Here is a 13,572-nt window from a genome sequence, read left to right on the forward strand (position 1 = left end):
ACACTTAGTCTCTCGCCCGTGGGTTCACAATTATGTGCAGGTAGTATTGATGTGACCAGCCCAATATCATCAGCTGCTACACCTTTCCCTTTGTAATTCACTTCTTAAATTCAATTTCTGATGTGAAGAATCCAATCACACCAAAGTCAGCTAATATCCTGTTAGAATTTCATTGATACTTTCACTGCTTTTCCTGACCACCCGGCATCGAACATCCATTTTGATACAATTATATACAGGGAGCCTGAATCCACCATTAAGATGGCTGACTTGTCTTTAATCCTGAATTTTGCTTTGAGTGGTAGATTTCTCTTCTCATTTGTTTTGCTCCTCCTCACCAATGATCATAATTCTGTGTTCTACAACATCCTCAGCCTCCTCCAGGACTGAGACTCTCTTTTTTGAGGACCTACAGACACAGGCAAAGTGCCCCTTCTTTGCACAAAGGCGGCACTCTTTGTGTACGGCAAAACAGGTTTTTGATTCACTCAGATGGGAATACTTACCACACCTGTAACACGAGCAGCCACTTTTTGATTTTGGAGAGTTTGTTTAAGAACTTCATTTTTGGGGGACTTCTTTCTCAAAACGCCTGTTATACTGACACTTGGTATACAGAGTTTCTTTTTCAGTGCGTTAACTAAATCCAGTTCACTGTCAAATTTTGCTATGGCATAACCGGATTTCGCCTCCATTTTTTTGCATCTCCTTCATGCATTTCTCCAACTCCTCTAAAATCTTGGCAATCTTGATAGCATCCTTGAGAGAATTATTACTTGCAGCCCAAAGTCTTACTTGTATTTTTGTACTACTGCACTTAACAATCAGCTGGTCTCTGATCATTTCTTCAGTCATCAAACCAAATTTACACTTTCAGCCAGCTCGTGCAACTTAGCCACAAACTCATTAATTGACTCAAATTGCTTTTACGGTTGCATATAAAACTAGTGGCGTCTCATAACAATGTTATTACTTTGGCAAAACCATTATGTAACCTTAACTTGGTCTCCTTATACACATCTCTTATTACATCACCATTCTCCTCAAGCACTTGTGGCAGGTATTAAAAAATATGTTGTACTTCAGCGGCCAAACTGTCACACTGCGTGCATCCTGCACAATCAGTGTGCTCCCCCTTACTCAGACACATGGATAGTGTAGGTTTTGGTTGTACAAATGATACCGTCTTCCTCTAGGCAGCATTCATATTCTTTGTGTCAAAAAAACTTCTCACTACCCCGTTTCTGCCTTTTAATTAACTCACCTACAATCGGAGTTAATGAACATCATGTGTTGCAGAGGAGGAGCACTGGACTCGGTATAAAAGCAGCTGTGCGTATGGATTCACTGCTGAGTTCAGGATTTCCTCAGGTCTTGGAGGACCACACCCTCCCACGGTTCACATTGAAATGCCGAAGCCGAAGCAGGCTCCGCTTCCAGATCCTATTTGGGAAGTGGTCTAGCTTTTATCTTTTCGTATTTCCTCTGACTTTTCGGGCGCTAAAGCTCTTCCTAGGTTCCCGGCTGGGAAAGACAATTGACGGAGTATCTGGCCTCTTCCGAACCAGCCTGTGCATAGCTTGTTGCTGTGAAATTAACCTCTCCAAGAGGTTTCTGAAGTGAGCGATGACACTAAGTCGGTGTGTAATTAAGCAGCACATTATTTTTTTGTCCTATTTGGTTTCTTATTTTTTGCTGTGAAGTGGAATTGACGAAGAGTGCCATTGTTTGTTCTTGAATCAGACTTGTGCAAACGTTTGTTTATACCTAAGGAGGTCCTGGTTGGACTCTCGCTTGATGAGAAATTATTTTTCCTTTTTACTTCAAAGAGTGAAGGGAGATCAATAGGGTGAGTATCCTATAGCGTTTTTTGGGCACAAAGAACATTCCACTATACATGCGTAGATATTCTGTCTGATGGAATGGCTAATGGATGTTTATTTTCTTTTTCTGTCACTTCATTAGGGGTTCTTTTGCACCATGAACATCTCAATCTTGATCAGTACTAATCTAGAGTCATTCCGAGTGGGGATATTTCTGGACCTTATTACCCCCAACTTCTGTGGTCTTCCAAACTCAACTTCCTTCTGGCTCCCATCGGGAAATCGTTTGTTTTAGTATATTCTTAAGACCATACAATCATTCCTCTTTGAGAGACAGAGGGGCAATCTTCGCTCCTGTGGATTACCTGTGTGCCACGTTGATATTTATTAACACAGTGGTGCTCTTGGGTGACACAAACACCCCATCAAAATAGCTTTCTTCCGGATAGGTGAAAAATTTGTGCCCTCAAGTGCCAAGATATAGTTTTCAAAGATTTCAGCCCAATACTCCCATTCAATGAGTGGATCACCTTGTTGCATAAGAAAGGCTGGTGGCACCGTTATCAATTGACTTATATTCACTATATACACCAGATGGCACTGTGAATTCTGTAGACGTCAATCTCCTGTGCTACAGTTGTATAATAGGGAAAACCATTGGTGGCACTGTGGTTAAATAACTCACGTAAACCACAGAGAATTCCCCAGTTTGCTTGTGAGATCTAGCAGCCCGTGAGAAGAGTCAGGTCACAGAGGAGAAGGAGGCGAGACTGCATACTGTGCACTGAGTGTGTTGTGTATTTTTTTCCACTGTGTTTACAGTACCATCGGGTTGAACTGGGAGTGCATTTACACTTTGCAATAGTCTCATAATCCTCGGAGCCCTTTCACAGTGCTCCTGTATCTCGCTGCCAAATCTTTAATTCGTTAAATCTCTTCAGTCACTCCAGATGGTTTTTTACTTCAGACACATATACTTAGTGAATCAAATGATTATTTCAATATTTTTTCCTCTCTTTTAAAACATTGGGAGACCCACCAACAGGCTCGCAGCTCTCCTTAATGCCCTGGTGAACGAGCAGTCTCTGGCAAGCGACACACACTTTTGGGGAGCTGGCGCTCTGCTCGGTCTTCAACTTCTATACGGGCAGATGTGTGACGCAGCCTCAAGACCACGGCGGTGCCTTCCGTGCCATGTGCCAAATCCTGCTCTTCACGCGCGGGGCTCACACAACCTGTGTGACGCAGCTTCTCAGTGCACGAAGGACTGTGCTTAGAAGTTATATGCAGGCCACTATTTAAACTGGCACAAGAGCGATGCAGGGCTTGCACTCGCAATATTTTTTTTAAATTACTTGAATATAGTCTTGGCTCAGTAAATCAGCGTTCAAGACGAATCGTTTCCAGCTCCAGCATGCTGCTTCACTTACTGTCCTTACAGGAGGCACTGTGGCAAAATCTGACAAAGCCTTCAAGTAACAGCTTCACCGGGGTGGCACAGGCTATTCTCTACCAGACACCATTCACATCTCTGTTAGGTGTTTGGGGCATTCCATTACTCATTTCCAGAAAAAGTGTTATAATCAGGACACATCACCTAAAGGTCTTCTTTGAAGTTTAATAACAGATAAATAACTGTGCCTCTCAAGCCAAATACCTTCACAATGACCGCCCCAACCGCCACAGAACCCCATGACCTCACCACCCAAAACCCCAGTACCTCACCAATGACATACGCAACATTCTACACCACATCCCATTTTAGATGGAAACACTCATTATAACAAACTTCCAGCACCAAAAGGCCTGATAAATGGCATATGCTGCAGTGAACAAAAATTACACAGAATAGAAAGTTCAATTTATATTGATGAGTATGGCCAACTTTTAGACATTGTATTTTACATGTAGGTAGGTATAGCGCGTGTTTTCCTTGCATTAGAGTACTGCATTTCACTGTAGATGTATTATGTGCTTTCGCGTCTCTCTATGACCTCACAGGGTCGTGAGCCACCCCGATTAGAAGCCTGCGCTCACAGAAGGACAACATTGGCGATTTAATCTTGCACGCGGGCAAACAAGATGGGCGCCTGCTGCGTCGGCACTGGTGCTGCATTCCTGCTCCTCAAATAAAACCTTGTTTACCCATAGGAAATGTGCAATCATATTCTATCAGCGAGCCAGATGAGATGGAATCCACCAGTCGCAAAACCAACCCTGAGAGGGAACGAGTCCAACTTCTGAAAAAGAAAAAAAGGCCCACTAATTCTCTTAATAAGGTCATAGGCAGACATGGATCGCAGTTGCCGGGTCTCTGCTGATTTAGCAAACATAAGGCTCTGTGTGGAGCCTCACTAAGTCACCTCTATTAAACTATGTTTATGATGACACGATTGGTGTTTGACTTGTACAAGCATTAGCAGACAGCTGATTCAGGGGAGATAGCTAGAATAAATTTGCAGAAGCGCCCATCCTGCTAATCTGTTTGAAGAATATTGCACCGCATTAGCAGCAGCACTTCACGTTATCTGCAGAGCCTGATAAGGTACATCTTTATTAAATCCAGTTATTGAAAGGATGTCGGGCAGGGAATGGAATATTGTAAAATATGAAAAAAAGAAATCGCTTTTTGTATTTCAAGGCTTGTCTTAATGGGCGAGAACCTACGGGAACTTCTAAAACATGGCAACGTTATGCATAAAAGCCTTTGTTATGTTAGAGCAGAAGCCCGTGTTTTATTAATTATTGACCCTGAGACAGCTAGCTATCTGAAGTGCCTTTATGAATTATGAACTGCGGGACTTAGACACTCTACCCTGCTTCATTGACTGAACTAACAGCACTGCCTGCATTTGCCTTACTACGTTATTCAGAAATATTTTATTTCGATATAGTTATAGTATTTTCCCCTTCATTCATTGTGAATTGTAAATACCTCTTTGTCTTTGGAACTATTTAGTTCTCAGGACTGCTGAGCAGCGATGCTGCTTTGGCAGAGTCGAGCAAGAATCCTGGCGACTGTACCAAGCCACACTTTTCCTACATGTTACTCTCTACTGACACCAGAGATGGAGAAGTGACCATCTGGCCAATCAATGAGCGTTTCTTAAATTCACCTAAATGACTTTCTTGGAAGTCAGTTGTGTTGTACATTACTCCTATACGTGATCTATAGCCACAGTGAATTTGAAGAAAGGACTCCAAGGGGCTCTGTCCCCTCTACCTGCTTATGTCTCCTAATCCACTAATTTGCCTAGTAGCCTTGGGTTCTCTCCCTTTTCGTAGTATGATCCAATCACAGTGTTTGCCTGCAGCTTGTTCACTGATATCAACAACGAGCATACATGAAACGCGAAAGGCATACCTTTGGTTCATGGTGTGCAGAAAAGTTATTATAGATCCTGCTGTGTGATAATGATTGTACCTCTTCAGTATCCTTGTATCCTACACATTAGCTTTCTTCTTTCTTGTTAATCCGTTCCTTCCACACTCTTCTTGTTACCATCACTCCACCTACCCTACTGCTAAAAATCACATGTAAGACCCACTGTTACATTTATCTGAAATCTGATCCCTAGTTTCTCGCTCTCCAGTATTTCTCATTGTCAACCTCATTTTGATCTGCCTTGCTAATATTGTTCTGTGCTAATATTGTTCTCGTTGTTCAATTCACTGACACTGGTTGTTTGTGTTTAAATGTTGTCCACTGATTCCTCGTCCCTGTATTTTCTGTCAAAGGCCTCCTGTAGAGTCCCTGTTCACAAACCATGGATGTGTAGTTTGCACACCAACTGGTTTGCTATGGGGCATAATTTACAATGCAACCCGTGTAGTAATCTCATCACAAATTGCATTTTCTCAGGAGGATGCAAAACAACCTACTTCATGAATATTAATTAGGCAGGCCCGTTTTGTGACCTCCTGTTACAGGGACGATGGCCTGCATGTCCAATAAAAAGGTAGAAGCTGTCTTTTGAAATAAAATGTTTCCTGTTTAAGAACACAGTGAGAGGAACTATCCGGCATGATTACCAAAGAGGTAGCTGTCCCATGGAATTAGCTGCCACCACACCCAAAATATAAATAGAGCCAAATAAGCACATTTCCAACTTTTAGAATGGCTAAATCCTATGCCCCGGTGAGTAAAATGTGCATGGTGGCAGCATATTATGGGAAGAAGAAGAGAAAAGGGGCTGTTAGGATCCATGTCACTTTTTTGAGCAGCGAGAAAAGGAGTTTACAAAATACAGCTCAGTGGAACCATTCCATACTAACTCACATACAAGTATAATGCTCCAACCATCGTATTGCCTCGGGTAGGTATCGGGGAGGATCGCAGTTGCAGGGGAAATATCACAAAGTGCTGTTTCTTGTCTTTTTTTTAAACATTTTTGCGCACCATTCTGTATATTATAGCATCACTCATATGCCAAATGTGATTGATTTTGTGGTGGCACTCACAACTACCCCTTTTGCAAATCAGTTATGAAGAGAACCAGAGAGGTGGTAACAGTTCAGGTCATAAATCATTGGTACATTCCTTTATAACTTACATATTAAAAAACATGACTCTTTAAGGTACCCTTCTGTTTACAATTTGAAACGGCCACAAGACCTCTTTTATTTGTTCAAAGACTTTCCAACCCTAAACCTCAAACTTAAAAAAAAAAAAAAGACTTTCCAACCCATATATGTGGTTTTGTACAGAAGGAAATGTATTTTGTGGCCACAAAGACTGATTCACACTGAAGTCTTCTATTCAGGTTTAGACTTGCACTACAGATAAACGTAAAATAAATGAATTCTCAACACGTCAAAACACAACTAAGGAGGATTGTGACCTTTCCACGTGGTGCAATTCTAGAGCTACCTATTCAGATTTGCCCTAGACAACACCTCTCCCTGTTCTACTCCACTTCCTGCTTGGGATCTTTAAATAAAGGCTCTCATACTCTTGTCCATGAAACCAATCTTCAGTTCCAGAAACAAATAACATTCCAGCAGATTTTCAGGGACAGTTTTCTAGGGCCCAATTCTATAGCCATGAAACATCAGGGTGCAAATTTAGCAACTTAACTGCTACCTACATATCGCTTGACAATTTCCTCATGCTCATTGTCGTCCTCCGCGGTTCTGGCAGTAATGTCCGATATAGTGACAGCAGCGGACGCAGTGAGGGTGACCAACAGCACAAGGTAGCCTTCTCCTTCCTCCAGCGGCAGCTCTAGTTTGTGGGTGTGTTCTTTACTCAGGGTAGACAAGTCAACCTGGCACCTGAAAACAGCAAACTCTGGATGAGATGGAATATTTCACTGTTGCAATATCATATACACCTAGAAATGCGCACAGAATTGTTATCTATGATAAACTATGCAGTATATTTCTTTTCTTTCTCTCAATATATAGTTATACATTTGGCATTATTTATGATGTCATACACTTCCTTCATTATAAATACAACTGTTTAGAAATTTGGAGTTAAAATGCTCCTAATTTTACCTTTGAGAAAAGTAGGTGTTTCTTAGAACTATTAAATCAAGGATTTTGTAAGATCATCCCCTAGACATAAAAATATTGCCTATTCGCAGAATAAATCCTAAACGCTAAAATATCTATTGGTGCTCAAAGGAGATTTTAATATTATCCAATTCAGTGGCGCTTGACTTATTGATTTGGAAAGGATAAAAGCTTGAATGAAGATATTGTGGCAGGAAGCAGGTGATCATATAAACTTCTAAATGCAGGTACACAAACCTTTTGAGCGGTCCAGCAATATAATTTAGACTGATCGCAAACAGTCCAAATTTATCATTATATATTCTCTTTCCATGTTGATGTATAAATTCCCATGAAAGCTGATATTTTGCAATATTTATTTCGCTACATAAGTCGACCTATATTGAATGTTATGATATAAAGGTCTTGGTTATGGTTTGCACGGTACGGGTGGGATGCAAACTCCAAACCTGTAAATTACTGGCACTGTGCAGTAACGCCCCACCAGTATGGTGCAATTATGAGTTTAACCCTGGGGAACAGAGACTAACTGTACTGAGCCAGATTTACCAGGTGGTATTCTGCACAGTATTTTCTTTTCCATGGGGTTTAACATCTGCTTTAGTCAGATGGTAAATGTGCGGGTGGGGTTTGTAAGGTGTGGGGTGGAGAAAAATGGATGGGGTAAAGGACATAAAGGGAGAATGCTGGCTGGAAGGGCGGTATATGTTCCCCGTGCCTTTCAACTCTACACAGGTCATAATTGGAGCCCAAATGGTCACTCCGAGATTGAAGTCTAAAAACCTGACTTAGAGTATGATGGTGTTGTATTGTTCAAAAATTCATAGCAACATAGTTTCACCCATCACTGTAACATTCTCCAACTGATTCCCCACTAGATAAGCAAATTAAACATACAGAGGACATTATTCTACCAATACTTTTTGTGAGATTAAGCATGCTCGCCCTTCTATAATCAGGATCCTAAGTGTAACATCACATCTACGAAACCCCATCAAGCTCCTGCATTTTCTGTTCTGGAAACCTCTCCTGCCTTTCCTTTCTTCAACCCCCTCCTGCTCAAAGATTACATTAATATTATAAGTTATGCTCTTTGATCAAATGGCTACATCATGGGACAACAATTCCAAGAGGAAGGCCAGCAATGGTGAAATATCGATATTAATGCTTTTGAGTGACCATGCATGAGCCTCAGTGACTGACCGGGACCCGAGACTGAGCGAGGATGAATTATGAAGCCTGGTGAAATCAAGAGGAGCAGGAAGAGAAGTTCATCTATGGGCATCTATACCAAAAATTTTAATCTTGGATTATACATGTTGTCCATCATAACACAAACATTTTTTATCGATGATAAAATGGATCATACATGTATTCCTTTTCATAAACCTCACAATATTTGCATATGACAGATTTAGTTCTTGTTGTGCTTTGTAACCAGCAAACACTGCGCTAGTGGAGTAAAACCACTGAGTGAAGTATGCTATTGGCGCAGCACAGACTGCACAGATTATTGCAGTTAACAAAATATGGCAACCTCTAATCTTCCTGTTAGATAGTTGAAACATTATCATGGAGCCAGAAAGTAGAAACTTTGGGCCCGATGTACAATGGGTCAGCAATTCGCTAATTGGTCACAAACTGATTTATTACTGCTAAAAGAGCTTGTTCTAATGCACAAAATGCAGCAAAAGAATGATTTCTAATAACTCTATCAACTACACATCGAATCAAATAACTAATGAATGGATAATTTGTACCAACTATTTGTGATTACTTAATGAGGAATCTACATTACCAAGTTGCGAATTTAGGATCAGAAGACCTAAGAAGCGGTCGTAAAATATGGGTTACAATTTGTGACCATTCGTTTTGTGACTAGTGTGGTCCGACCTATGTACTAAAAGATCGACTCCCAAATAAGAGATTCCTAATGGGTTGTAACTCAACCTACCCCATGAATATTAATGTGGTAGGTCGCAAATTGCGACCTACTAGGAATCACAGTCATCATAGAGATGGTGGCCCGCTGAGGTCAGCAGACCACCATGTCTGTGATTGCTTTTAAATAAAAAAATTTTTTACATGAAACCCGTTTCTTAAACAAAAATGGTATGAATTACCAAAAAATGAAAAGCATAACTTTAATATTTTAAGAGAAGGCTGTCACCCCTGGGACCATAGTCTACTCTTAAAAATATTTTCTCAACATTCACTAAGGGGAAGGTGTCCCCTTTGAGAAGGTGGTAAAAGATTAATTGGTTGCATACGAACGCAAAACATGAATACATACCACTGGGTTTGGTATTTGGAAGGGGAGACCTGGGGAATGCAGCCCTTTGTCTGGAGGCAGGGCACAGCCTACTCAAGCGTAAGTAGGGCTGTGCCAATCACCGCCCTCCCATACTGCCAGTAATGGCCTACCCAGGCACACCTAAGCTCTCTATTGTGTGTGGCTGGCTAGGAATACGACATAAAGCTCAACTGTCAACTACACCCAGTCATGTGACCCAGAGCCATGCTACAGGCTCTAAATGGTCAAAGCAGGAAAAAGGCCAACTTTTTAAAAAGGGCATTTCCAAAATTTTAATTTAAAATCAAACTTCACCTAAGTTAGGATTTTTCATTAAAATTCCAAAGACACGAAACATAATTGGGTACCTGCTCTCATTTGGAAATTACTGCTTATTAAATATATTAAGGTAACTCCAATAGTAGGTCTTGTAGTAGTGAAAAACAAATGTAAGAGTTTTTCAGTACCAGGGCATGTATAATTTGTTTTAAATACACCACACCCTACCTTTTGGGCTATCCAGGGCCTACCCCAGGGGTGATTTATAAGTAGTAAAAAGGAAGGTTTGGGCCTTGCTAAAGGTTTATTTAGCCAGATCAACGTGGCAGTTTAAACTTCACATGCAGGCTGCAGTGGCAGGTCTGAGACATGTTTAAAGGGTTACTTAATTGGGTCTGTGGCACAATCAGTGCAGCAGACCCACTGGTAGCATTTAATTTGCAGGCCCTGGGCACATTAAGTGTCAATTACCTATGCTAACGGAATGTGACCCATTCATTTTGCTGTTATTGGTGTCTTGTCCAAGTTTTCACCCATTTCCTCCCTTAAAAAACCTCTCCTTTTACATATAGCCTCTGTTTCTCTTGATGATCTGTGAGCTCCCAAAGTGCTGCAACTTGTGCCTGCCCCTATAGCAGCCTTCGTGGAGACGTTGTATGGTAAGGGTCATGAGTCAGGAGTGTTCCTCCAGTGCTGCAAAGAGGATATTGTCATCCCCCTCAAAAAGAAACTGAATGGGGTCCCTGGAGACTTAAAAAACCTTTGCCCAATTTCCCTTCTGCTGCCATTGAATTGACACGGATTGCTGCAGTGGATTCTATTCGCTGCCATGTGGACCAGGGAGGTGCAGCTATCTTGGTTATACTTGATCTGTCCGCTGTCTTGGACACAATATCTCCATCCCATTTGGTGCAAATATTGTGACAGGCAGGGACTCTGTGTTGGATCATTTGGGATCTTTCTTGGAGAATAGAACCCAAACTGTCAGCTGCGGGGACTATAGGGTGAAACCCTTCCAGCTTCCTTGCGGAGTTACGCAGGGGTCCTCCCTCAGTCCCATTTTGCTTAATCTTTTTTTGTGGCCCCACTGGTAAAATTGGTGTGATTCTTCGGGTTTCAGATGCTTTCCTATGCGAATGATACCCAAATTATTGTCTCTGCATCTGACAACGTGGCACTAGTGGTGGATAAGTTTAAGTCCTGTATGACTGAAATGAATACCTGGATGAAGTAGAACTGGTTAAAACTTATTACCAAGGAGACAGGCTGTGGCGTTTGGGACGGATAACTCAGAGTGGTCTGAGCTCTGGTGGCCTGAGATTTGCGGCCCTTTACCCATTCCGGTGGTTGCCTGAAAAAATCTTGAAGTGATTTTTGATAACTCAGAAAAACAGGACGGTGAGCTCCTGCTTCTTCATTAATAAGATTCTTAAGAAGATCTTTCCCTTCCTAGGAATTAAGAGTTTCTGGGGTCATAGCCCTAATCACATCCTGCCTCGATTGCTATAACACTCTATATTTAAATGTCAACCAGTACGCTTAAACTACAGATCATCCAAAATGCGGCTGCCTGGGTGGTCTTGGATCTTCCTAAACACCTCTGTTAGGGAGGGATTGCGGTCACGTCACTGGTTACCAATGAGGAAACGGGTGATTTTCAAATCTCCATGTATGGTCTATAAGGCTCTGAACCAGCAGGGCCCATGATACTGGAGAAACACATTTTACTGGTACTCTTATAAAAGGCAGCTTAGATCTGCAGTGCTGAGGAAGGTGACTTTTCCCAGGTTCCAGAATACTAGATGAGGTGGCCGCACTTTTTCTGTGGCAGCGGTCAGGTAATGGACCATTTTACCAGCTTGTATTGCAAATCTTTATTCCTACTTCGTGTTTAAAGAGCATCTCAAAACCTGGTTGTCCTCTTAACCTTAGGATGTTCTTGTAGTCTCTTTTTAGGCGGTTTCCAAACCGAGGTTAGCACTTTGATGCCTTTTTGGCTTAACGCGCTCTATACATTCTAAATATAATACAAAAATACAAATACTGACAAGTAAATTGAATATGCCAGTGGAGGATAAGCCAATGTTACCATGTTTTGAGGAGTGAGCACATGCACTCTATCACTGATCAGTATTGGTAAAGTGCGCACCTAAGGCCGGCAAAAATGAGATCAGCAAAAATGGAGGGTGAAGGCAAAAAGTTTGGGGGAACACCACCCTAAGACTGCCAGATCTAACAAAAACCCTTTCACTTTCATTCATATTGAACTCAGTTATTGTGTTGTCCCTGTTACTTATTACGCTGTTAATTTTGATGGGTCTATTGTTGAGGAGGGTGGTGACTCTACTCACAATCGCAAGATTAATGTTGCTGGAGCATAACCTCTGAGGTGCATTCTGGGGTGATGTAAAATATCGGAGTGATGTAAAATATCAGGGTGCATTAAAATATTGGTGTTGAGCTCCCACAGTAGATAACAGTGAGGGCCAGCTATAGGCTCCTTACTACTTCCTGGGTACTCACTCGAGTTACGATCTAACTCGTGGAGCCCCAGAACTGGTGGACAAATGTATAGAGATGTAGTGCGGAAGAAGATGGCCCCAGCAGCGAAAGCTTCTTCCCACTTCCGGCCAACTTCCCTCTGGCCTGTAGAGAACCATGACAGGGGGAGGTGAATGAAGGCTGCCTTTGTTTCTTGCATGGGACATGTCACAATGCCCTGCTGTGACAATAGGTGTTTTCCACAAATATAATAGTACATTGCTGTGTCATCAAAGGAGTGCGTAACAACCCTTCTATCCTATCGTATTCAAACTCTGGTGGGCCATATATACAACGTCATAAACACAATAACACTGCCTGCACTGAGATTCCAGCTTGGAACGCCTGCTATTTTATGAACAGCAGAGCTCGGAAGTGATCACCGCAACCGAAATCCGAATTACCGAGGGTAAGTGCTGATGAATTTAACGAACTATCATTTCTGTATTTAAATATGTGTGTGTTTTTTTATGATGTCTTTATTTGCAGCATATAATTACAACCCGCGAGCTGATGTTTTCATGATTTTATGCACTTGCATGCTAACTTATCGTACGATCAGTAATTCATGTAAATCAAATGAAAACATGATTAAAATAAATGCATACAATTTAGTTAGAGGTAAACCAGTGAACCGTTGCAGTTGTTTCCGCAGCAATCATGCCATGTGACAGGCCCGTGTTCAGGCTGCTCCTCTCACTGAGCTAAACATCTTGCAAAGTCTTTTCATAAAGCTGTCAGCTGACTCTGGAGGCAAGCATAATGTGATGACCGCAGGGTCAATAAACCGAGATAAAGGTGGCAGACATGAATAAATAGGTATTTAGAGCTAGGAAATAGACAATTATGAGGAGCAATGAGACCCCTTAAAATGGGCTCACAGCTATCTCACCTAGATAAAACTCATTACATTTTTGCACATGCGGTAGATCTGACTGTTAGAATTAATATGTGTTAACAGAATGCAAAGCAGTACAATGAAAGCACGTTGCATCATAGGAGGAAGAATTAACCAAAAACATGCATTTAAGGTTGCTCAAAAATTCTCTCTAAAATTCAGTCAAGGATATTATAATTTTGAGCAAAGGTAGGTCCGACGTTTCAAGGCAAGAGCACAAA

General features: G+C 41.5%; 1 protein-coding gene across 1 annotated transcript in view; it reads right to left on the bottom strand.

The window, feature by feature from the left end:
- MCTP1 (multiple C2 and transmembrane domain containing 1) overlaps nucleotides 1–13,572 on the bottom strand; it is a 1,759,297-nt gene that overhangs the window by 826,652 nt on the left and 919,073 nt on the right. Inside the window, exon 9 of the mRNA XM_086960921.1 lies at nucleotides 6,911–7,097. Within this exon, the coding sequence (XP_086817047.1) occupies nucleotides 6,911–7,097 (187 nt within the window). The remainder of the gene's footprint in view (nucleotides 1–6,910; nucleotides 7,098–13,572) is intronic.

Source organism: Lissotriton vulgaris, chromosome 3_1, assembly GCF_964263255.1.
Source record: "Lissotriton vulgaris chromosome 3_1, aLisVul1.2, whole genome shotgun sequence".
Classification (NCBI taxonomy): Eukaryota; Metazoa; Chordata; class Amphibia; order Caudata; family Salamandridae; genus Lissotriton; species Lissotriton vulgaris.